Genomic DNA, 26,928 nt, shown 5'->3' on the forward strand with positions numbered 1-26,928 from the left:
AATAATATGAAATATTGTAGACTAATTGGAGGAGGAGGAGGAGGAGGAGGGCTTGCAATAAAAATATGGAAAAAGTCTCATCGTAGAAATGTTTTGTTTATTTGAAAATCCCTCGTTCACACAATGCTAGATATACATATAACCAACTTCTGAGCGATTTCACATTCGCATTCGCACAATTGTATTTCGGATTGTTATGGTGATGGTGAGGACAATCGAGGCGACTTTTCGGCAACTTCTGCAACGATGGGCAGTCCAGAGTCTCCATATCGATAATTTCCGATGACAGATCCAAGAAATTCTTCAGCCACAAAGACTTTTCGCTCCCTTTCACGTATATAGCACGAGCTCGTTGTAAGATTGTTTGAATGATTATTTTCTCTGTTTTGTATGGTAGACCCTCATAGTCCCATGAAATCCCGTGAACATTTCGTTCCAACCATTTGTTTGTTATTTTATATCGACCGGGTAGCGCGTCCCAAGTACATGGTGATTTGAAGAACAGCGTTAGAGGTTTATAAATTTTGTCGTTGGCTCGAATAATTGATATTTCTTTCGGGATAAATTCATTGCGTGAGCCCTTAAAACCCTGGAGATCAACGATAAAGTCCATCTCGACTGACGATTAGTAAAATCATCACCATGACTTTATACCAATTTTTTCACCCCACCACTCACAGGATTGTATTCAACGATGCGATCGTGTAGAATGAGACAGTATGCGCATGTTTGAGCAGGAATATTTGTGCTTGTTTCAAATTCAAGGCGTACATCAACAGGCCCAGACTTGAGAGAATCGTTCTGCTTCGAGCAGTCAACCACAATGAGAGGAGCATATTTGAGAAAATCCGTTTTTGTAAGCCACGGTTCGGCCTCCTTATTGTAGTACATCGGTTGAAAGTTTGTATACATATCGTACAGTACTGCATACTGATTTTGCGGTATATTCAAATTCATGTTACCATAGGGATAACATTGTGAATTTAAGTATAATTTTACATCGGTAACATTGCAATGATCAAAATTGCTCGCATTTTGCCTTTTAACGCTCTTTCGTCCTGTTTGGAACGCCAGGATCACATATCGAGGTTTTTCCAGCTGTGTGGATGTCTTGACAGACCACACGTGTTTCGATGTCGCTGGTAACATTGGATATTCATACAATTCCCACGTACGAAAACTCATTGGAATTGGAGTATCTTTGGCGATGAATTTCAACAGTTGAATTTTCCGTTTATCTGCCACGGTGACGTATGGAACGAGCCATTCAATTTTTCGTAGTGTAATTTTATAATCTTCAGCGGCTGCTTGAACTATTGCATTATCATCGGAACGTGATCTAGTCAAGATCAATTCGTGTTTTGCATTCACCACCACTTTTCGATAATCTTCAGCAAATCCCAGCAGCATGCTCAGTGGTATGCATACGTCAAAGTTGCCTGCTACGTCTACAATTTGTTGAGTCTCCTCAACATCGAGCCAACCGGTGTTCTCAAGCATTGCACTTCTCGCCGACGAATGAGATGTATATCCTTTGATGAGAGATGTGATTCCCACATTTTTATTACGATCGATTTCAACTGCGTTAAGTTCATAACGCACCTCCTCGAATAAATGACAAATGGCATTGTTGACGAGGCTCGTTGCAGCTAACGCTGTACCATCCGCCTTTGTCAGTTTACCGCAAATGTGAATTGAACTTTTGCTCGGTAAAATTGATAAATCTTGATGTTGGATTGAAATACGTATTTCATCACTATTGTTGTATGTTGACGATGCGTATGGTTGATGAGCATGAACCTCATAATGTATGATGGATTCGTCAAACATGACGGGTGTCTGGATGTTTATGATTTCTTCCTCCATCGCAAGCAGCAAATGCACAACATATAATTTCTCACACGGCAACTCCACGAATTTTGAGACCCAAACTCTTTAATAGTAGAAGGTTTTGAGGTGTTAACGCTTTCAGCGTCGTTCGACGACTGGTGGTTTCGTAATCCCATGTTGGCTTATTAATATTGCCAATACGGTGATTGTAAATTATCCCCATCGAGATTTTATATGAAGTCTTATGGTGAGTACTTCGCCGCGAAAATTTATCAAATCTCCGTCCTGATCAACAATACGAAGTTGTATATTGTCAATTCGCCGATTTGTGATTGGTAGATAAATGACACTCGATGGTACTTCGATGATTTTATAGCCAGCCGGTACAGATGGAAAAAATTCATGAATTGTGTGAACTTTTCGTCCGTTGATGTATGCACCAGTTGTTATGTTACACTCGACTCGGATGGCGTTCACTTTGATAATGGATACCGGCAAATCAGACACGTGTCTTTTATTGGGTTCCAATCGACGCGATGTAAAACCCAAAAGAGGTCCAATAGAATTGTTCGATGTAAAATCAATCGATTGATTACACTCAATTTCACTACGTAGCGTATAATTATTCGGCTTAAGCTGAATTTGTATGTTTGTCAACTGAGCTTTCAAATATTTTTCAATATCTTCAATTTCATAGCTGCCCGTTGGAATGGTCAACACTTGCGTTCCAACATGAAATTCATTGCAACCAATGTCAATATTTGGAATTGAATTGAACGTGAGCAGCTCGACGAGTCCAAGAGTATAATTTTTGTCGGGCGATAGTTCGATGGGTGGAAAAAATTGTGCTTCGAGTATGGAGGATGTGCCAGTGATGGTAATAGTTAAACTGTCATCCATGATGCTCGCAACTTTAGAACTAAACACATAGTTCCATAATCTTTATTTATATAGTTTATAATTGTCTCGCCGATTCAGTTGATTACACAAAAATTTTAAACATAAATGTCCACATATTATTGTGTCATATTCTTGATATTTTTTATAATTATATTTCACGCTACCAACATTAAAGTATTTCATGAGTTCGGGTGGAGGTGGAAGATTGCCAAAGCTGTCAAAGTATGTGATTCCTCGGCCAGATTTTTTATAAGCAACCCAGTGTGTACCAGGTCCCACATTATCATCCAAATTAACGATTGCTGATTCTTGCTCGAGTGGTCCGTCCGCAGGTAAAGTGTCACGCATGAAAACACCGCGAAAGTTACGAATTTTCATGGCTCCCGCATATTTTAGCAGATCGATGTCGGTGAGTGGTTGATGTGGTAGCGTGATTATACGTTTTTTGACCCGAGGTAAAGACCCAAACCCTGTTTGTATGGTTTCAAGTGTAAACCTTTACCCAAAGCGATGGCCTCGAGTGTTCGATTATGACGCTTACGTTCGTCCAATTCCTTTTTAGCCGCTTGAACAGCATTTACAGCTTTGACTATTGCAACACTGCCACCCGACAATGCTCCAACAGCGCTAAGACCGGCAAAGATGGGTACGAGGAAGGGTAATAAACCGCCGGTTTTTTGAGGAACAGGTAGAATCCTAGGCGTGCGTACTTTAACGCCCTTTACACCAGCTCGCGCACCTTTCAGTGCAGACATTACGACTTTACGAGAATCATCACTACGTATCATAGCTTTCTTCGCAGCACCGATAATCTTTTTCAGGCAAACACTTTTCGGGCGTTTCATACCCAATCCAAATTTCCTCTTAGTCTTCATTATGTTCGTCACAGCCCAAGCACTTGCTCTTTCACCGAGACTCGCGTCTTTCGAGGTTACACGCTTCCAAGCTTGTTCAGCCAAAACTTTATCCGCCAAATGTCTTGCTTCCAAATTGTCGCGATTTTTCGAATATGCGATATCGTGCTGTTTGCAAGCTGCGTCCAGCGGATTTATACCTGGATCACCACGAGCAAGACGTTTGGCCAATTTTGTGCCAGGTCCACAATATTGATAGCCTGGTAGATGCAATTCCACCGGGAGATTGTTAATTAGACTGTTGACAAGACCTTTGCCATGCACAATCATTACCACGCGGTGGTCGCAATACGACTGATCAGTATTATATTATAAAGTCGCATTTATATGATTTTTTCAATCAGTAGCATGCGCGATGAAGATGAAGAAACAAGGTGGTCAACTTCCCGTAATAAATTTCGATGAACTCGTAGGTGATGTAAAGAAAGTGAAGCGTCATGGGAACATACTACCTAGTAGCATTCGTGCCGTGTTTTGTGGAGCATCGAATTGTGGAAAAACGAATGCTCTACTTACGCTCCTGATACATCCAAACGGTTTGAGATTCGAGAACATTTATCTCTACTCGAAATCGTTGAAACAGCCGAAATATCGACTTCTCGAGCAAATGCTCAAACCCGTGAAAGGAGTGGAATTCTTCCCATTTAACGAGCATGAACAAGTTGTGGCCCCCAGTGAAACTCGACCAAACTCAATATTTATCTTTGATGATATAGCATGCGAAAAGCAGGATAATGTGAGAGCATTTTTTTCCATGGGGAGACATGAGATTGTGGACAGTTTTTATCTATGTCAAACGTATACCCGTATCCCGAAACATCTTGTGAGAGATAATGCAAATTTTGTTGTACTATTCAAGCAAGACGATATGAATCTAAAACATGTGTATAATGACCATGTGAATACTGATATGACTTATGCGTGCTTCAAAAACATGTGTATAAAGTGTTGGAAGTCGGACAAGTATGGATTCATCACGATTGACAAGGAGAGTGAATTGAATGCTGGAAGATATAGAAGAGGATTTGATTCCTTCCTCACCGTCGATGATAAATGATTGTTCTTTCAGTTTTAAAGACAGTCTAGAGTCTGACTTGCATACGTCAACATGAAGAGCAAAGAACTTTTAAGGGAGAAGGCTGTATTGAGTGAACTTGCCAAGGCAAGTGATGCAATCAGACGGAAACATCGAATGTTGAAAAGTGGACGTGATAGTGCTCAGCAGAGAATGCAAGATGTGTTTAAACCGATTGTCGAACCATTAGAGGAGCTAGTTTCGTATACGAAAAAACCGAAAATTAAGAGTGAACGTATGAATGTTAAGAAGGAGGAGGAGGAGGAGGAGAAGGAGGAGTCTCCAAATTTCGGAGAAAATAGCATGCAGCAAGATATTTCTTTCAAAGACGATATTTGGCATGATGCAATTACTGATGAGAATGTCGATGTATCCGTAACTAAAAATAATGATAATCATGATGATGATGACGATAATTTGGAATCATCTGAAGATGTTGATAATTTGATACGTGAATATTTGGGTCTACTGCGTAGTAATAACAAAACAAGATTAGATGGCTTGTATGGAGTACGAAATCTCGCTCAAAACAGATTAATGATTGGTGATTCACCGATTCATTTCGAACTCGATCATATAGTGGTTGGAGATGAAAAGTATCCCAAAAGTATTGGCTTGGTGGAACTGTTGTTTAAAAAAGAGCCTGAACTCAAATATATAACTCCAAATGACTTGGAGAAATATCAGAAAATTGTCATTACAACGAATGCTCATAAAAAATTTTATAAACGCACGGGTGCAGTACGTCAGGATAAAAATAGTAAATTCAAAAATTATATATCCCACATGCTGCGTAGCAACGATAAGAAGGGTGGTGCTCTGCCCCAGTACAAGGTAGCACAAAAGCATACTTCTATCGACTATGTTTATTGGGATGATCCGAATGAACTAGTGGATCGTCTTCGTTTATTGCTCGGATCGCAAGCTGCTGGAAACTCATCACATTCGAATGAAATCATATCGATTATCGAGGAATTGCGTGAAGCTGAAATCATTTATTAACATGTGAGGGCTTGCTTTCATCCACATTCCCAACATGAGCGTCGATGTGTTTGGACGAAAGTTGAGTAGATGTGGTGGTACAGGTCCTCCGGGTAAACCAGGTGCTGGATTCAAAATTACATCAGACGGTCATTACGATTTGGAACGAAAACGATTGGAAAACGTTGGCGACCCAATAAATGCCAGAGATGTTGTAACACTCGGTGCATTAAGTAAACACATTCATTCTATAACTCATAGTGTGACTCATATAACGAATCAAAGGTGCGAATCGAATGTGGCTGCTCTAGAGAAGCGTGTAAAAGATGATTTCGCCACTCTACGCAAGGAGATGAAAAATTTGGAAAGTACAATCGCGGAGCAAATAAAAGATGATCTTACCATCCTGTTGAAGGAGATGAAAGATTTGGAAAATGCAATCGCGGAGCTTAAAAAGTGAAAAGTTGCGAGAGAATGAGCGTGCCGCGGTGGTAGAGGAGCTACACAAGCAAGCTCGACGAAATTACCCACGTCGACGAGTGGATATACGCGGTCTGGATGAGACTTGGCAAGCTGATCTTGTCGATATGTCTGCATATGCACAACACAACTCCAAGTATAAATTTCTCCTCACCGTCATCGATATATTCTCCAAATTCGCCTGGGCCGCACCATTGAAGAGTAAGAGTGGAAAAGATGTCACCGCTGCAATGGAATCAATTCTCAGCAAAGGACGCATACCCAAAAATCTTCACGTCGATCGAGGAAAAGAATTTTACAATACGGACTTTAAGGCCCTGATGAAAAAGTATAATATACATTTGTATTCAACATTTAGCAACTTGAAAGCATCAATTTGTGAGCGCTTCAATCGTACACTCAAGAATAAAATGTGGATGCAATTTAGTTTTCGCGGAAGCTAGAAATGGATTGATATTCTCGAAACCTTAATTGAGAAATATAATGCTACACAGCATCATACGATAAAGATGAAACCGAAAGATGTGAACGCTGCGAATGAGGCGCAACTATTGCATAACGTATATAATAGAACTGTGGATGGGGAGAAACCAGCAAAATTCAAAATTGGCGATAAAGTACGCATAAGTAAATTTAAGAATGTATTTGAGAAAGGTTATACGCCAAATTGGACAACGGAAATTTTTACAATATATCGAGTGAGAAAAACTAATCCAGTTACTTATAATATAAAAGATTATCAAGAGGAGCCCATCGCAGGTGGTTTCTACGAGCATGAGCTGCTTCGAACAAAAAATCCCGACACGTATCTAATTGAAAAAGTGTTGAAGAAGCGTGGCAGTCAGTTGTTTGTGAAATGGCTAGGTTTCGACAATACACACAATAGTTGGATAAGTAAGGATGATTTGTGAACAATAAAGATGAAAAATTCAAAGTCTGGTTTATTTTAACGACCTTTCCCCCACGAACAGCAGATTCGAAGGAAAAAGAATGACAGAGATTCACAAAAAATTTTATTTTACATCAATTACAAATGTACAAGTTTTTGAGGAAAATTCCTCTCTTACAGAATTTTCTCATTTCGTATAAATGTCCTCACTCTCACAATTTTTTTTTTTTTTCGCCTTCAATATACTCTTAATCTCCAACACTCGTAAGCACACATTCACAATGCCTCCATAGCTTCTGAAAATTCGGGAATACTGTAATGGCCCCATGGCAACGTGTCTACCGTTTCAGGTATAATGTATCGCTTGTCATCGTGTGGACTTAGAGCGATTTTCGTCTCCGTGATCGTATTATGTGATCAACATTATGTAATGTTGAGCGAATTGAAGATTGACAACGCTTCATTTCAATCTGCTCACCGAGGCATTTCACATAATCGTCGAATGTTATGGTTCTCGCAACAACATTACTCTTGACTCCTTTAGCTTTTTTAACATCGTTCTTGCCCTCAACTCGCGTCGCATACATTTTCGATCTCAATCCAACGAATTCAGTCATTATGGCCCCATTGTTCTCATCCTTCATGAGACCCGGGACCTTTTTGTTCACAAGCGGTATGCCATAGACGTTGTCTGGGGGATAGTCACTGGTATCATATTTGTCGAGATTACATTTCATGTCCTCATATGCATCTTCACACTCAATATGGTAAATTAAACTATCAGTATCTGTATACATGACTTTACATTTGTTCTGATACGTCGGCATCATGAACTCGTGATGGAATTCATATAAACAAGTTTTTGAAATATCTAAAATGGACATGCCAACATATATCGGTTTGTTAAACATGACTTGGAGATTTCGCAACTCTACAGCGATTAAATTTTCCGCAAAAATACTTCGACTGTGAAAGTTAGGTTTAGCAATCATAGCTTCTGCTCCGTATCGACCTGCCCATTTCGTTAAAAGTTTAACTTGAACGTGACTACGAACATCCTCCATGGTTTTTCCAAACACAGCATTATTCATTAATTTGAACAGATTTTTTTCAAAATCATTTTTCGCACGTGTACGAAACTGTGTATTCAAATCAATGTATGTTTTGAGCCAGGAAGATTGCTTAAACTTCAAGACTCTGTGTATTTTTGTGATTTTCAAACCATGTTTCAAACACTGCTGCAATGCACGATAGTGTATGACATATCGTTTTTTCGCATTCACCGTTGCAAGAAGCTTCTCTTGCTTCGTGCCCGGAGGTTTATTATGCGTTGGACAAAATGGCAAATCACTATGTGCATCGTGCAAGTGTTTTGGATATTCCAAATCAACCTCCAGTATATAACCAATTTCAGAGTCAAGTGGATGAGACTCGATGTTGAAGTTTGCAATGTCTTCAATCCATTCGAAATCTGCATAAGGCAGTGGTTGACTCATTGCCCATCCATACATATTGTTCACATCAAAATACATCAAGTATGACGATGGAATAGATGGATCATACGAGTTCATGTACTTGTTATTGGCACGGGCATGTCTTTTGGAGCATTGACTAAGACCACCTCGAATACCTCTCTCCACGAACAATACCATATCAATGTCTGTGAGCAATTCAAACTTTACTTTGGTATATTTCATCATGGCATCCCAGGTATATCCGGGGAGAGTGTAGTAAAACGCAGGGTCAAGACCATAACTTTTTAGACAAGTATCGCGGAAATTCTCAAAGATATCAGCTAATAGTAATACGTCAGTCTTCAAGTATAAATCGCTGTATTCACCGAGCGTTCGCGTTGAAAATCGTTCCCATACATTTTTCGCATGTGCATACTCCTTTTCGGATACTGTTGAATCAGTTAAAGAGCTGTGAAATGCTTCCCGCGGTGGAAACTCCGTTTCATTCAACTTTTCAAAGCTATCAATATACTCGTACGGGAAGACACCTTTCCGCGTTAATAAATGAAAATGGTCTACATCTTGAAATTGTGATTTTAACGTTACGAGTTTGTCGGCAGTTAAAAATGATGCTAATTTATCGAGACTCGTATTGAGAAATCTGAAAGAGTCGATGAAACGTAATTTTATATTTTTCCGCGTGTCTTTGCCTGTTTGAACCGTTTTCGAGAAGGAGATGTACTTTTCTTTTGTTATCGGAAGCAAATCGATTTTCCCCGCGAACGCAGTTGCAACTTCTTTTATGATGAAATGCGCGTCATAACCGGATAAATTATGAAAAATTATTGGCATGAAAAACGAATTCTGATAGTTTAAATTACAATTTGAATGAGCCGGACCTCTGAATTGGCCTGTTAGATGGCAATGATCGCGAACACGCTCATCACCCTCGACAAAAGGTTTCTCGCAAATATGACACTCTTTGTCTTCCCGAAATTTTTTCCACTCTTGCGGAGTCAATTGTTTCATTGGAATGTTCGTTAGGAGAATTTTTTCAACGCGCAAAGCTAATTGTTTTAGTTCTTCGACGAACCATTCCACGCAGTCCTCACCTCGGCGCTCGTGATATCCCGATAATGAATCATCGTAAGAGCACTTTACGTAATATCCAACGCTGAAGACGCGATGATGTTGGATCTTGTTTTTCTCTCTCTCTTCAGCGCTGGTCTTCTCCAAGATACACTCGAGATCGGCGTATACCACGAACGGGAGACGCTCCTTCCGATTGGCGTTCGTGAATTCTAGCCATTTGTCGTTTTCACCCGGTAGTCGAACAGCACAATCGTTGATTACGCCGCAATCCACCTCATGTGACTGCAGCTTTTCGATGGTTGCGAAGTAATGGAGGCATCTGTAAAATTTCAAATTCTTTTTAATATTTTGTCACAATTATAAAGGGGAAAAGAAGTACACTCGTATAACAATTTACTTACCGATCGCAAACGTATTTCCGGTGCTCATTAGTATTGAGTTGTGAGCTGACGAGCCGAGATAAATTCTTGATGTAAGCAAAGTGTCCAATTCCACATTCTGACACGTCTTCGACGTAAAGCAAGTTGACATGTCGCTCTTTCTTCTCCTTGCTCACCCGCACTGGCAGAATCACATCCTTCTTCTCGCTATACACATTGATTGAGAGATTATTTAATTTTTCAAATCTCCCAATTTGATCTAACGTCATAGGAAAGTTGATGCCTTGGAGATTAAATATCGTCGAATAATGTGGATATGAAGATATGCGATTACTGTTTTGTTCTGCTGGATGAAGTGCAGCAGTCATTGTCCATCCGAAACACGCATTATCTCGTGATTTCACATTCACGACTGCTTTCTTCAAGAGTATGCGTTTCGCCAATGGAATGTGACATCCCGCACGCAAAGCATTGTACTTGTTGATGTTCACTGTTAGATTGGTTATTGATGTTAGGGTCCAGCCACTGTCACTCTCCTGGAACTCCTCGAGCGATTTCAGAGTTGGCTCCACGACTCGCTTCTGATACCACTCTCTCAGATCCGATGTTGTAAAAAGTTCAACATTTCCCGTGTTGATACTTTTATTCGCCCGCTTATCACCCACGCTGAACTCTCCATTGAACGAAGTGTTCACTTTAATGCTGCTATACTTGCGTATATGAGCACTCACTTGTTTTTCAACAAGTTCAAATGCATCCAGTAAGAACTTCCGTGGGTCGATGTGATCACGATTAATTACAGCCCCGGTTGACAAGCGATTTCCGAATGCGCTCTCGATTTCTCGCCATATTAATCCACAATCATTCGATACTCCGCCGCCCCAATGTATGAAGCGTTGACGTGTTACCTGCTTCAAACATTCGAGACGTAAGATTTGCGAAGTGATTGCGTGGTGCCATCCCAGTCGTGATTGCTTCAATCGAACTTGCGCCTCTAACGATTCGATAAGTGTATCACACTGGTGTTCCCACACCAAATATTGCTCCAACGTCCGAAGAAGCGTTGCTTGCATACGCAGCAATTGCTCTGTAGCAACGTCGGTGACCAGAGACATGATGCGTTGATGTCGAGTTTTACGATAGAGTCATTCTCAAGTTATCTCGTCGTGTTGACTCTTTCGGGGTTCGATACTTACTAACTAGTCAAGCCAAAGATTCAGCCCTTTTCGGAAGCATCGACGGAAGTCGTTTTTGGTCATTTAGATTTAAATATGAAAGGGAGGGAGAGATATGATGGACAGAAAAAGGATTTCTCAGAGTTTTCGAGTTCACTACAGCATCTCAGATCATAAATTGTTTCGACTCGTGGCCATCTTTTTTCGTGACACCAAATATCGCTCCAACGTCCGAAGAAGAGTCGCTTGCATACGCAGCCATTGCTTCGCGTAGCAACGTCGGTGACGAGAGACATGACCAAATATTGCTCCAACGTCCGAAGAAGAGTCGCTTGCATACGCAGCCATTGCTCCGCGTAGCAATAACGTCGGTGACGAGAGACATGATGCGGTCGAGTTTTACGACACAGTCCCTCTCGTGTTTACTCTTTCGGGCTTTATAGTCAAACTGAAGATTGAGCCCTATTCGGGAGCATCGCCGGGAGTCGTCGTTTTTTGCTCATCTAGATTTAAATATGGAAGAGAGAAAGAGAGAGACTTTTTCCTCGAGATCGGAAAACAGACATTATGAATAAAACGCATAAACTTTTTTATAGAATTTGTTTTTCTGTAAAATATACAATAAATTCAATCTAAATGAGTAAAGTCTATTTCAGCCTATTGAAACCACCCATCTCTCTCCTGCACTCGGCAACTATCGGATATCGAAAAATAATTAAATTTTGAAAATCTTGAGCGGACAGATCTCTTATAGAAAAATGTCGAAAAAATCTTCAGACCTCTTATAGAATTATTGTAGAATAATTTTGCTCTTGAGCTGCAGACCCTTCTGAATGTTTTCATCTCGACATACACCCAGAGTTCAAAACTCTTAGAGAATATTTTTTCTCGTTCACTCCGTCTCTCTCATGCTTTTGCTCTCTAGGGTCATTCTATCTCTCTCACACCTCTCTCTCTAACGGCAGACCCTTCGTTATGCCCCCCCCCCTCCCCTCCCTTATCGGCATCCGAGGCGAAGACAAATCCGTAACGCACTGGTCATAAATTAATTAAATGTCACACACGATTTTTCTCATTCCATCTCTCTCACACTCACCATCGGCTCTATCTCTCCTTCTTTTTCAAGGGCCGCGAGAATGTGTGCGACACACACACACGGCCCTACGCTCTGGCCCTGGCGCTTCCCCGCACACCGCTCCCCCCTCGCCCCCATTTGAGCCAGAACCGGCGTAGCCTTACTACTGCGGATCATCATCACGCACGATACAGCCCGTTATTTCAAACGTTTTCAACTACGTGGTCGGGAGATAACATTGCGTATCCGCCAACCTCACGCTGGCGCAAACGTGACAGCATGGCTTGAAGGAGCATTCGCGATCTTCTGACGCATCTCACGAGTCACTGTGAGGGTGGTGACTACGCAGGGATCTCGTTCTCCGCGAGCTGCTTAGCGCACGGCCCCGTTTGGCTTTCATTCCGTCCTGTCCGCGCCTATACATTTGTAGATATCTGGCAATTAATAACAAACATAGCTCAAAGTGCAGCGTCTCTGGATATTGATGATTCTTTCCATATAAAAGTATGTATCGTTAAAGGTTTGTAGGGTAGGGGGCGAAAAGGTTTGACACACGAAGGCGTTGCTAAAAAATCAATTTTAACGATTCGAAATACCGACAATCTGTGTCTACCGCGCTAGTTAGTAACAGCACGCGCGTACGCGGAAAGGGGTGAGATACGCTCGGGGGCTCTGCATTCTAGATGGCAGCGTATACGACAGATTAACGGGTCGCTCCAAAAAGAGGCGGCGCTTGAGCTCACGAGAAGCGCAAATATTGTTATACAGCCCGCTGGCTGCGGTATGCGCGAAATTGCTATATACCAGAATTATTTGGCTCGCGAGGGGTTAGCTATCGTGGTTTTCGAGTTTTTGACTTTGGGGCGACGCGAAAGACCGGTGTTTGACGGTACACAGACGGTTATGGATACAGTAGGCTCAGTCCGGCACACGCTATACATTCTGTATTATGAGCGGTCGCATCATTTCCAGTCTATCTTGAATCTGCGTGGTGCTGTAGGCAGCTTAAACTTCTGCGCAATCTGTAACACCCGTTCTCGTCGGGATCATAGATGTTTAAAAAAGAAATGCCCTCGCTGCCTTCAAGCACCGCCCTGCGCTCTGGGCGCAACTGCCGCGATCAGATGCGAGACATGTAACTGCGATTTTTTTGGGGAATAATGTTTAGAAAATCACAGTTCTATTACCATCCGTCGTAAACGCAGGGTAAACACTGTTTGCGAGTCTCTTCAATGGTGCCGTAACTGCTTTCGCTCGATAAGACCTTTAGAGAAAAAGACGCATGTGTGCGGGGTGGGCTTCTGTAAAACGTGTAAATCGCAGCAGCCCTATAATCACCTATGCTATATGAGGCCTATTCGCGTCGATGAGAGGTCAAAAGAGAACATATTCATATTCTATGATTTTGAAACGCAGCAGTGTACTCCTGTAAAAGGTGATCCTGCAACGCGTGTTCACGAACCGAATCTTTGCATAGCTCAGCGCGTCTGTACCAGGTGCTGCGATAACGCTTCTATAGACGAGCCGTGCGAGCATTGCGGGGATCACGAGTTTATATTTAGGACGAACCCTGTGTGTCAACTTGTGGAGTTAGTCATGCAGAGTATCCCGGGCTTCTCTCGCATATTTTTAATAGCCCAAAACGCCGGTGGCTTCGACGCCCAGTTTATCCTACGCTCCTTCATCGAGGAGAAAAAAACACAGCTCCCGTCTTTAATAATGAACGGCACTAAAATCATCACAATATGCGCGTTGGCAAACTTGTGTTTCTCGACAGCTTGAACTACTTTCACATGCCTCTGAGCGCACTGCCTAAATCTTTCGGTCTGAAAACTGCTCTCGCCAAAGGATCTTTTCCGCATCTGTTCAATAGACCAGAGAATCAAAATTATATTGGGCCGATGCCGCCCGCAGTCAATTACTCTCTCGACACTATGCGCCCGGAGGAACGCGAGCGTTTTTTTGCATGGTATAACGCATTAAAGAATGCCTCTTATGTATTTAACTTTTCAAACGAGCTCATAACCTGTTGTAAAAACGACGTTACGATATTGAGACAAGCCTGTGTGGTTTTTCGGAAAATGTTCATGGACAGCGGACGCGTTTGCCCGTTTAGCGAAAACACAACAATCACGTCCGCCTGCTTTCAAATCTTTCGAAAAAATTTTTTAAAACCTAACACGATCGGTATTATACCTACGGGTGGTTACAGATGGGCTCACAATCAGTCAAAAAAAGCGATCTCTTGGCTCGTGTGGATGGAGCATTCTTTAAATCGTCGTATCATTCACGCAGGATGCTCGCGCGAGTTTAAATTGCCTCAAAATTTATTAGTAGACGGCTACTACGAAACACCTGATTCAACCCACGTGTTACAGTTTCACGGTTGCTATTGGCACGGGTGCTTGAGCTGTTTCACTGTAAACAGAGACCTTAAACAAAGCGACGGTGATACATTGAACGAGCGTCTCGAGAGAACAAACGCTATATCGCAGAGAATCCACTCAAGCGGCTACACGTTAACCGAGATTTGGGAGTGCGCGTATGACCGGATGGTAAAAACAGATTTAGAGATGAGCGCTTTTGTGAGTGATCACGCTCTGGTTCGAGCGGAGCCTCTCAATCCGCGCGATGTTTTTTTCGGTGGTCGCACGGAAAACATGGTCACTCTGTATGATGTGAAAGACGGGGAGCAGATACGATATGTTGACGTTTGCTCTTTGTACCCATACATCTGCAAGTACGGTAAATATCCGGTGGGCCATCCAACGGTATACGTCGGCGACGAGTGCAGGGCGTTGACAGGTCCCGAAAATAATATCAGTCTTTCCCGCGTCGAGGGCCTTGTTAAATGTACAGTGCTTCCACCGCAAAATCTTTATCATCCGGTGCTGCGGTGCGAATGCACCAGCGCCTGTTATTCGGGTTATGTCGTAGCTGCTGCGAAACAATGAACCAGGATACACAGGAGGGGGGCCTTTTCACCGGGTACATAAACACTTTTCTTAAAATCAAACAAGAGGCTAGTGGTCGGCCCGAGGGTTATACAGGTGATGAGGCTGCCCAAGACCGTTATATAACTTCTTTTAAGACAGCCGAAGGGGTTCAGCTGGAGCGTAGTGCGGTACCGAAAAACCAGGGGCTGCGCTCGGTAGCCAAGCTTTGTCTTAACTCCTTTTGGGGTAAATTTGGACAACGCGAAAAATTACCTCAAACAGAAATAGTGTCGACACGCGAAAAACTTATGGAGTTGCTAAACAGCCCCGAGCTCGAGATCACTGGTATGCCACCTGTTAACAACCAGGTTCTGTATGTTAATTATACGAAAACCGATGATGCTGTAATACCGTCTAATATAGCAAATACTGTCATAGCTGCATACACCACAGCCCAAGCCCGTTTAAAACTTTACACCTATCTCGAACCGCTGGGTGAGCGTGCTCTGTACTGCGACACCGATTCCGTTATTTATGTCACGAGAAAAGAGCCTGGAGAGTATGAACCGCCAACGGATCAGTTGCTAGGGGATTTAACCGACGAGTTACATTAAGTCTTTCATCTCAGGCGGCCCTAAATTTTATTATTTCATAGTTAATACACCGAGCGGTGCGGAAAACGAAGTTTGCAAGGTTAAAAGCATAACGCTGAATTACGCAAACAGCTCGCTGATAAATTACGAATCAATACGGTCATTTATAATAGGTGAGAGAGAAAATCCTGTTGTACTACAGTTTGATTCAATACGTCGTACGCCGTTCCACCAGGTTGTTACACGACCCGAAAAGAAATCGTGCATGCCTCTGAGCGTCAAGCGAAGACGTGATGGCGAATACGGTTCGCTCCCTTACGGCTACAAATAACAGTTTATAAAAACTCTCGCTTTAAACATTGTTAAGCAGCGTTGTAAAATATCTATGTTATTACTGTAAAATATTTATACTGTTACTGGAAAATAAAAGCTCTATACATGTTTCAACTGCTCGAATTCTTTATATTATACCGCCCCGCAGGAAACGTGGTCATTCGTGCAGATGGATGCACGGTGGAAGCATCCCTGGACCTCAATGATCTGTGGTCCCATAGGCTGCGGTAAAACGTACTTTGTAAAAAAGTTTTTAAAGTTTATTTCACGGATGAACAGTGAGCCGTTTGAGAGAGTCATTTTCTATTACTCCGAGTGGCAGTCAGCGTACACGGAGTATGGTGAATCAATAGAGTTCCATGAGGGTCTACCTCAGAGTGCTGATTATGCTAACGACCCTCGCGCAAAACTTCTCATAATCGATGATTTGATGCGCGAGGCATCTAACAACAATGTTGTGGACCTTTTCACCAAAGGCAGTCATCATAAAAATCTGAGCGTTATTTTTATTACCCAGAACTTATTCCATCAAGGACACGGCCAGCGAGATATCTCGCTGAATGCCAACTATATAGTGATTTTCAAAAATCCCCGTGATCGTGCTCAAATTCAGCATCTCGCGCGACAGGTGTATCCTGAAAACCCGCGTTTTCTACAGGAGGCGTACCATGACGCAACATCCAAGCCGCACGGTTATTTGCTACTCGACCTGAAACAATCGACGCCTGACAACTGTAGATTCCGTACCTGTATTTTTCCTCGGCACAACCGCCACAATCTACTGATACCGTATTATCCAGACTGGACGCGGAGATGAATGAAATTTTGAACTCTAATACCTACAAGAATGAGAGGGAAAAATGGACAGCGTACCTGGTTGTGCTACAGCGTTGTCTCCATTTTTCTGATGACGAGAGAGCTCGACAACACAGCGATCTTATGAAGAACGACCATACAACGACGTCTAATTATGATAAAAGTGAAAAAGGAGAAATTCGTAACGGCATGAACGATTTCGTCATAATTGAAAGCATACCAGCCAAATATCGCACTAAAGCGAAGCTGCTGCTCCGCCGTTTACATGACGCACCACGCAGCAATTTTTCTTGGGATTCCGGAGGAGTCGTATCGATTGAGGGTAGCCCGATTCAGGGCTCGAATATTGTTGATCTTGTGAATGACGCCATGAGAGCTAGAAAAATATCTAAACCGGCGGGGCGCGGTGCTTTCGCTAAATTTCTGAGAGCAATACAGACACCGCGGGAGTTCATCGGCAATGACGCGTTGTGGCAAGAGACAAGGGCCAATTCAACGCTACGACCATCGCAGCTCGAGGAGAGCAGCAACAGCAGTACAAACAGCGACAGTACAGGTGCGACGAGTCAGTCGCCGTTCTTCAGCGGCCGCGATAGCAAATCAGATAACGCAGGGCAGAGCGGCAACGGTTATCCTAATAAATATCATAAGAAAAGACATGTAACCTGGGCTAACCTCAAATTATAAATATGAAAACGTTGGAAAAAGTGTATTTTAATCCATCCCATGAAGCATCGTTTTCAGGTGCTACTAAACTGCTACGTCTGGCACGTCAGAAAAAAGTATTCAGAACGAAGACTCTGCAGTGGCTTGAGGGACAGGATGCTTACACGAAACACAGACCCGTGCGACAGCACTTTCCGCGACGTTTTTATAACGTACGGAACATTGATGATTTTTGGGAAGCTGATCTGGTAGATCTTCGCTCAATTAAAGATTATAACGACGGTTATGTTTATCTACTCGTTGTGATAGACACTCTCAGTAAATTCGCATGGGTTCAACCTCTACGCGACAAATCTGCCGCATCTGTGGTTAAAGCGTTTAATCTCATCTTGTCTAAGAAAAATAGCAATGGTCGATCACCCGTTTATCTGCAGACGGATAGAGGTAAAGAATTCGTAGGTGCTGCGTTTCAGGATTTCCTAAAGAAAAAAGACATGCAGTTTCGCATTGCGAGAAACCCCGATATCAAAGCGGCTATTGTCGAGAGATTCAATAGAACGCTGAAGGAGAGAATGTGGCGCTATTTCACGTATTCCCGGCAAAAACGTTACCTCGACGTTCTACAGAGCATTGTTTCAGCATACAACAACTCTACGCATAGCGCTATAAAAATGAAGCCCGTCTCAGTGATGTTTGCTACAGCCGCTAGGGCTCGGAATAACCTGATACAGCGATACAAAAGACCAGAGCATTGTCTCCCTAAATATAAGGTGGGGGAGATTGTGCGTATCAGTAGCGCGAAGGCGGCCTTTGCAAAAGGTTACGCAGGTGGCTGGAGTAGCGACCTATTCAAGATTCACCGTGTGTCGTTCGGTATTTGCCCTGTAGTATACTTCCTGCACGATCTCCACGACGAGGTGTGGAGATCGTGCGGGCGTTAAAATGAAAGACGAGTTTTACATGGTTTTGCCTAGCAATAGTAGTATGGATTATTATCCCGATAATGTAACAACACGGTATACCACACATCTACCGCAGCGTATGTCTCTTCACGGTAGTTGGGCTGTTTCATTAGCTGAGATCCATATACCCGCAACCATCTTACACGTGCCTACCGATGGCAAGCGAAACTTCCTGAATATGACAACGGAGCAGGCAGTTGGTATCTCAACGAAGTACGTTCCTATCGAGGACGCGCGAAACCTCCTGAGTGTGACAACGAGGCAGCCGGCTGGTACCCCGGTGAAGTACGTGCCTATCGAGCGCGAGTTGGCGACCAGTGTTTCAACGGCGTTTGCTTTTAAGGAAGATAACGCCTGTGTGCCACCTGGTGTATACCATAGCATAGGGACATTGCTCGAGGCTATTAACGAAATACCTTATGTCACGGGCCATTTGAAATTCAAGTACGTCCGCAACGGGTATGTGACGGTGAAGCGCGTCTGCGAATCCTGTAAGAACCTGGAGCACACCTTTTTTTTGTCCGACGTACTGAGCAAGGTTTTAGGGTTCACCGAAACAGGAGGCGTAGTAGTACCCCGTGGAGGATACACTGCTCAGAAGCCTGCCAATTTAGCCAACGGGACCCCCATCATGATGTACGTTTATACCGATATCTGTGAGCCCTATATTACCGGTGATGTTCGCACACCATTGCTACGTGTTGTGCCTGTTGCTATCGCCGATGCCCATAATTACGGATCTGTGAGGATAAGAAGCTTCTCGCCACCGCGTTATATTCCCTTACTACATACTAGTTTTCAAACAACAACCATTGATATAAGGAATGAGTTTGGCGAGCCAATACCATTCGAGCACGGGACGCTGACGGTGACGCTACAGTTCAAACGTATAGATTGACCTGGGTGTATCTACAATGGATTACTATGACGAATACTTCGACATGCAAACGGGGAGTGGGGCTCGAACAGGCTATGGTGGTATCAGCCATGTGTATATCGGCTCACCAAACCAGCGAGGTCATGGTATTGGAAGTTTTTTAGGGGGTCTCTTTCGACGTATCATACCTCTCTTGAAACCGGGGGCTCGGACTGTTGGTAGAGAGGCGCTTCGCTCGGGGGTTAACATGGCCTCTGATGTCGTTAACTCCGGCATACAACCGAGAGAAGCATTTCAAACCCGCCTGCACGAATCAGGACAAAACCTGAGGCGTAAAGCTGAGGAAAAAATTACATCGCTCATGAAGGGCTCCGGCTATAAAGGCAGCAAAATTAATAAACTGATGCATTCTGCCGCGGGGAGCGTATCACGGCGCAGCTCTGTGAAAAGAAAGGCAGTGAAATCGCGAAAACGTTCAAGCGGCGGTGGCGCGAGAACGAAGTGTGTTAAGAAGAGGAAGAAGGCTGTGAGAGGTAGAAGATCATCGGCTAAACCACGCGTCACGAGACGTAACAAGAAACCAAGAACAGTGACGGATATTTTTGCTTAAACTGCGCTCTGAAAAATGGCGTTCCTACACGCACACTCGTGCGAGTGTCTTAAGTCGGAGCTTGAATTATTTTCATTACCACCAACCCAGACAACGATCGAGGGGACACACTCTGTATACTACAAACCAATCTCATCTCTGACGGATGATTCACCGATAGAATTTGTCGTCCCAGGCCAGGGGGATGAGTACATTGATCTCGCACATACAATGCTAAGTATACGCGTTAAGATAGATGCTCCAGATTATAAAAAGGCAGGGGGGTTAGAGGGCGTGTCACCCGATGTAGGACCTGTCAATAATCTCCTACACTCAATGTTCAGCCAGATCGATGTATTTTTGAATCAAAAACTTGTGTCTCCTCCTAACAATGCTTATGCTTATAGAGCTTATATTGAAACTCTATTGAACTACGCGTACGCCGCGAAGACCTCGCATCTTACGAGCGCTTTATGGTATAGTGATACAGAGGGAGCAATGGATGATAAGGGTGATAGTAACAAAGGACTTGTAGAGAGACGGGATGCATTAGGCAAAGATAGAACGATCGGTCTTCTTGGACATCTGCATTGAGACATCTTCAATCAGGAGAGGTTTTTGCTGAACGGTGTTGAGATGCGTTTGCGACTTGTGCAGAACAATAGCGCTTTCTGTCTCATGACTGATTTGAAAAACTGTAAAATCCGCATTACAGAAGCATCGCTAATCGTGCGACGCGTTAAGATAGCGCCCGGTATACTCCTGTCTCATGCGAGAGCTCTGTCTAAATCTACAGCAAAATATCCGCTGACACGTGTCGAGGTTAAAGCTATATCAATGCACGCCAGAATACACGGCGATACTCTTGATAACGTCATACTGGGCCAACTACCAAAACGTATAATAATTGGATTTGTCGATAATAAGGCTTTCAACGGTGATTATGGAAAAAATCCGTTCAATTTTCATCACTACTCGATCAATTATCTTTCTTTATATGTAGACGGCCAACAGATACCGTCAAAACTTCTGCAGATAGACTTCACAGATAGTAATATGTATGTGGATGCATATCACACGTTATTTTCTGGCTCGGGTATTCACTTTCTCAACGACGGCAATTGTATCTCGCGTTTGAGCTACCCATACGGCCATTGCCTTTTCGCGTTTGATCTGACACCCGATCTCTCGGCTAATAGCAGCTCCCACTGGAATCTGGTGAGGCATGGCAGCGTGAGGATAGAAGTACGCTTCGCGGGGTCTTTACCTACAGCGATTAACTGTGTTGTGTACGCTGAATATGATAATGTGCTTGAGATTGACTCATCCAGACAGGTCATCGTAGATTTCAGTGATTGATGAGCGAGAGAGAAGCACCCTCAGTTTTCACTGAGCATTCAAAAAGCGACGGTCAAATAAAAAAGGCGGCATCATGTATATTGTTATTGATGTGCAGGGCGTGAGAGGTAGAGATAACCAGTTTATACCTTAAGAAGTAGCCGTCGTATCGGTAAAAACTGAAGACTATGGTCACTGGGTTGTAAAGCCGCCCTATACGGACGATAACTTACCAGTCTTTGTAAAGCGTCAAAATATGTGGCTACGCGATAACGTCCATGGTATTGTTACGTCCTGGAGATTCGTCTCGATACTTTGCCCCAAAAATTATGCCTATTTTAATAAGAGATACAACGTAATATAGTACGTGAATAAAATAATTATCCGAAGAGACGAACCGCTCGCGGTCCGCCTCGCTTAGAGATAAGAAAACCCAACTCAGCAGCGACGAACGCCGTGAGACGGTTCGCCATGAGAAAATGCTGAAGCATCAATCCAAGATCATGGGAACCTCGGCCTAAGCATTTTCGACTGACTCGGACAAGATAGCCGGAGTCAGTGGGAAAAATGAAAAAGGGCAGTCAGGCTTGATCCGCGAATCAAACCGAACGGTTCTCCTCCCGCTTTGGTCGCTCTGATAAAATACAAAATATCAATGTAAATGATATCACTTCATCCGTTCTAAATTTTGAATATAATTTGTCATCTTCAAACATTACTCGCGCGGAGGTCCATTTTTATTTCACCCGAGCGAATATATCCGCGAACAACAGTTCCGCCCGCTATTCTCCACTCGTCTCTTTCCAATCGCCGTCGGCTGCATACTGGGTGGTACCAGAACGAGGGACCTCACCATTGCCACAGATATCACCGCACTCTTCTCGAATATCTTAAGCAACAGCGAAAAGGTAAGTGGGTTCCATCCAAATTGTAAAATAAAAGGGTTCGTCTGTCACTCGACACCGCTTCAATCCCCGGTCTCTCACAGCTGACCGAAACTGAAGCGTCGTTTGCGACCACGGTAAGATCAAATCATACCGGGACGTAACAGTATAGAATGGTCTAAAGGCGATACATCGCTACAAGCGTTGGAGACAAATCTGAAAAGGATTGCGGGTCAGGCGACACGGATTTTTACGCGTGGCTCTGACAAATCATCGTATCTAGCGCAGCTCACGGGCTATTTTATTATAAATTTAGAAGATGATGAAGAGGCTCCTTCATTACGTCAGCTGCTTCAAAGCGACGCATGCTGTATGCACCACCGCGTCGCAAATCACAGACAAGCCTACAGATGCGCCCTGAACAACGCTATGAGAATCAAAGCCTGGCTCTGTCAAAGCGAGCGGATTACCTCCTTATCGGGGTATAGGACTACCACGTCGTGGAGCATTGGCATGTCTGAGACCGGGACCGAAGAGGAAAAAGAACCCTCGAATCATGAACAGTCTTCAGATCTTACAATCTCTCAAAAACATAAAGGAGCATGCTATAGGCGTCTACCCGGCCGATCGTATCCCGAAGGTGTGGACGAAACCGACGGCATTCGTGGTTAACACCGATGGATACAAACGCCCAGGGGCCCACTGGGTCGCCATGTACGTCGATCGAAATGGACACGGATGGTTCTTCGACAGTTACGGCCTACCTCCAATCATCCCACAGCATCTCGCGCGTCTCCGAAGAAACTGTCGACTCTTCCGTTGCAACACGGTTCAGCTCCAAGGCCCTAATTCGCAGTGCTGTGGACAGTATTGTGTTATGTTTCTTCATTATATGGCTACTGGTCTCGGTATTCAACGATTTAGAGATGTTTTTTCGCATGATTTGCAGCGAAACGATAAAATAGTTCATGAGTATTATAATGCGTATAGCAGCAAGGGTGGTAAATCTAAGGGTGTGGTTTCCGATACAGATGACTGTATCGGCAGGGGTTATAGGATTAAGCATTTACATTGTATACAGCACTGCTGCTCTCGTTCTCGGTAATTACATGATAATAAAATTTTAAATACTACTTCTAACGACTGCCTCGTTGCTTTCAACAAGAATCACACGCGCCCTTTTAAAATCCTGTGTCTGTCTCCTATCCCATTTCTTTCGGCGAAAATTGTACGAGTGGTGACGTGGGTCGGATGTCAGATTTCGCTGACGATCAGCACTGTTGTCTCTAATGCAGCTGCAGAGCGTTCAACGGTCATCGTCAGTCGGCGCTCAAGGCTTGAGACTTTACGTCGGTCGGGAGGCATCATGAACATCGTCGTTGATATGCAAGGTCTGAAGGATAAAAGTAGTAAGGCTACGCCGGTTCTGGCTCAAATGGGGGCGAGGGGGGAGCGGTGTGCGGGGAAGCGCCAGGGTCAGAGGGGGGCAGCGAAGGGGGAAGCCGCGCGCCGTAGGGCCGTGTGTGTGTGTCGCACACATTCTCGCGGCCCTTGAAAAAGAAGGAGAGATAGAGCCGATGGTGAGTGTGAGAGAGATGGAATGAGAAAAATCGTGTGTGACATTTAATTAATTTATGACCAGTGCGTTACGGATTTGTCTTCGCCTCGGATGCCGATAAGGGAGGGGAGGGGGGGGGGGGGCATAACGAAGGGTCTGCCGTTAGAGAGAGAGGTGTGAGAGAGATAGAATGACCCTAGAGAGCAAAAGCATGAGAGAGACGGAGTGAACGAGAAAAAATATTCTCTAAGAGTTTTGAACTCTGGGTGTATGTCGAGATGAAAACATTCAGAAGGGTCTGCAGCTCAAGAGCAAAATTATTCTACAATAATTCTATAAGAGGTCTGAAGATTTTTTCGACATTTTTCTATAAGAGGTCTGTCCGCTCAAGATTTTCAAAATTTAGTTATTTTTTGATATCCGATAGTTGCCGAGTGTAGGAGAGAGATGGGTGATTTCAATAGGCTGAAATAGACTTTACTCATTTAGATTGAATTTATTGTATATTTTACAGAAAAACAAATTCTATAAATAAGTTTATGCGTTTTATTCATAATGTCTGCTTTCCGATCGATGCTGGCACTGAAACAGATCAAGGTAAAAGTTTGAATAAGAATTTTCAAATCTATGCAAAAATTTTGCTCATCAATGAGGTACTTACCCCTTATTCAATCTAGATCACAGTCTGGACAGATATTCTGCGTCACCACCTGGTAGAGACGAGTCCTACAGTCCTGACAACTCGATGCAGAGGCAATATTCCAATACTCTGTTCTATGCTTTCGCACCGCTGTGAGCTTCTCGAACATTTCACCTCCAGCCCCGAGAACACAGACACCACACAATTTTTCGCCACGTTCGGTGCGGTAATATACCGAGACAATGCACACTCTCGATTTTTCACTCAAATTCAGTTTTTCTTCTTCAGTGAATGTACACCACACTTTTTCATATACATCATGTGTTGAATGACATTCACTGACTGTAGTAACCACCGATTCGTTTTGCGACATTGTTTTCTTCAAATAACCGAAGGGAGCGGAGTCTCGAACAGAAATGAAAATGTTTTGAAAAACCTCTTGTTCCAAATTTGGTGTTGCATCCCCTCTCTTCAAGTTTTTCCCCAAAAACGCACTTTTCTCAGAGATGACCCTCGAGCAGAAATAGTAAAAAAATTATCTCTACAAACAACGTTAAAATCTACTCTCACGCTTTCTTGCAGACGAAAAAAAAGATGGCCGCGAGTACAATTTATGATCTGAGATGCTGTAGTGAACTCGAAAATTCTGAGAAATCCTTTTTCCTTCCATCATATCTCGAGGAAAAAGTCTCTCTCTTTCTCTCTTCCATATTTAAATCTAGATGAGCAAAAAACGACGACTCCCAGCGATGCTCCCGAATAGGGCTCAATCTTCAGTTTGACTATTAAGCCCGAAAGAGTAAACACGAGAGGGACTGTGTCGTAAAACTCGACCGCATCATGTCTCTCGTCACCGACGTTATTGCTACGCGGAGCAATGGCTGCGTATGCAAGCGACTCTTCTTCGGACGTTGGAGCAATATTTGGTCATGTCTCTCGTCACCGACGTTGCTACGCGAAGCAATGGCTGCGTATGCAAGCGACTCTTCTTCGGACGTTGGAGCGATATTTGGTGTCACGAAAAAAGATGGCCGCGAGTCGAAACAATTTATGATCTGAGATGCTGTAGTGAACTCGAAAACTCTGAGAAATCCTTTTTCTGTCCATCATATCTCTCCCTCCCTTCCATATTTAAATCTAAATGACCAAAAGCGACTTCCGTCGATGCTTCCGAAAAGGGCTGAATCTTTGGCTTGACTAGTTAGTAAGTATCGAACCCCGAAAGAGTCAACACGACGAGATAACTTGAGAATGACTCTATCGTAAAACTCGACATCAACGCATCATGTCTCTGGTCACCGACGTTGCTACAGAGCAATTGCTGCGTATGCAAGCAACGCTTCTTCGGACGTTGGAGCAATATTTGGTGTGGGAACACCAGTGTGATACACTTATCGAATCGTTAGAGGCGCAAGTTCGATTGAAGCAATCACGACTGGGATGGCACCACGCAATCACTTCGCAAATCTTACGTCTCGAATGTTTGAAGCAGGTAACACGTCAACGCTTCATACATTGGGGCGGCGGAGTATCGAATGATTGTGGATTAATATGGCGAGAAATCGAGAGCGCATTCGGAAATCGCTTGTCAACCGGGGCTGTAATTAATCGTGATCACATCGACCCACGGAAGTTCTTACTGGATGCATTTGAACTTGTTGAAAAACAAGTGAGTGCTCATATACGCAAGTATAGCAGCATTAAAGTGAACACTTCGTTCAATGGAGAGTTCAGCGTGGGTGATAAGCGGGCGAATAAAAGTATCAACACGGGAAATGTTGAACTTTTTACAACATCGGATCTGAGAGAGTGGTATCAGAAGCGAGTCGTGGAGCCAACTCTGAAATCGCTCGAGGAGTTCCAGGAGAGTGACAGTGGCTGGACCCTAACATCAATAACCAATCTAACAGTGAACATCAACAAGTACAATGCTTTGCGTGCGGGATGTCACATTCCATTGGCGAAACGCATACTCTTGAAGAAAGCAGTCGTGAATGTGAAATCACGAGATAATGCGTGTTTCGGATGGACAATGACTGCTGCACTTCATCCAGCATACTGGGCCAACTACCAAAACGTATAATAATTGGATTTGTCGATAATAAGGCTTTCAACGGTGATTATGGAAAAAATCCGTTCAATTTTCATCACTACTCGATCAATTATCTTTCTTTATATGTAGACGGCCAACAGATACCGTCAAAACTTCTGCAGATAGACTTCACAGATAGTAATATGTATGTGGATGCATATCACACGTTATTTTCTGGCTCGGGTATTCACTTTCTCAACGACGGCAATTGTATCTCGCGTTTGAGCTACCCATACGGCCATTGCCTTTTCGCGTTTGATCTGACACCCGATCTCTCGGCTAATAGCAGCTCCCACTGGAATCTGGTGAGGCATGGCAGCGTGAGGATAGAAGTACGCTTCGCGGGGTCTTTACCTACAGCGATTAACTGTGTTGTGTACGCTGAATATGATAATGTGC

The 26,928-nt window shown here is 43.4% G+C and overlaps 3 protein-coding genes across 3 annotated transcripts in view; all 3 read left to right on the forward strand.

Annotated features, from left to right (window-relative positions):
• The window catches only part of LOC122411878 (titin homolog), a 1,333,995-nt gene that overhangs the window by 161,768 nt on the left and 1,145,299 nt on the right, over positions 1-26,928 (forward strand). The window lies entirely within an intron of this gene.
• Positions 20,054-20,611, forward strand: LOC122412392 (uncharacterized protein F54H12.2-like). The gene has a single exon (XM_043421867.1). The coding sequence runs from the start codon at positions 20,054-20,056 to the stop codon at positions 20,609-20,611; it is 558 nt and encodes a 185-aa protein (XP_043277802.1).
• LOC122412393 (uncharacterized protein F54H12.2-like) lies at positions 20,654-21,376 on the forward strand. Its single transcript, XM_043421868.1, has one exon. The coding sequence runs from the start codon at positions 20,654-20,656 to the stop codon at positions 21,374-21,376; it is 723 nt and encodes a 240-aa protein (XP_043277803.1).

The sequence above is a fragment of the Venturia canescens genome, chromosome 6 (genome assembly GCF_019457755.1).
Source record: "Venturia canescens isolate UGA chromosome 6, ASM1945775v1, whole genome shotgun sequence".
NCBI lineage: Eukaryota > Metazoa > Arthropoda > Insecta > Hymenoptera > Ichneumonidae > Venturia > Venturia canescens.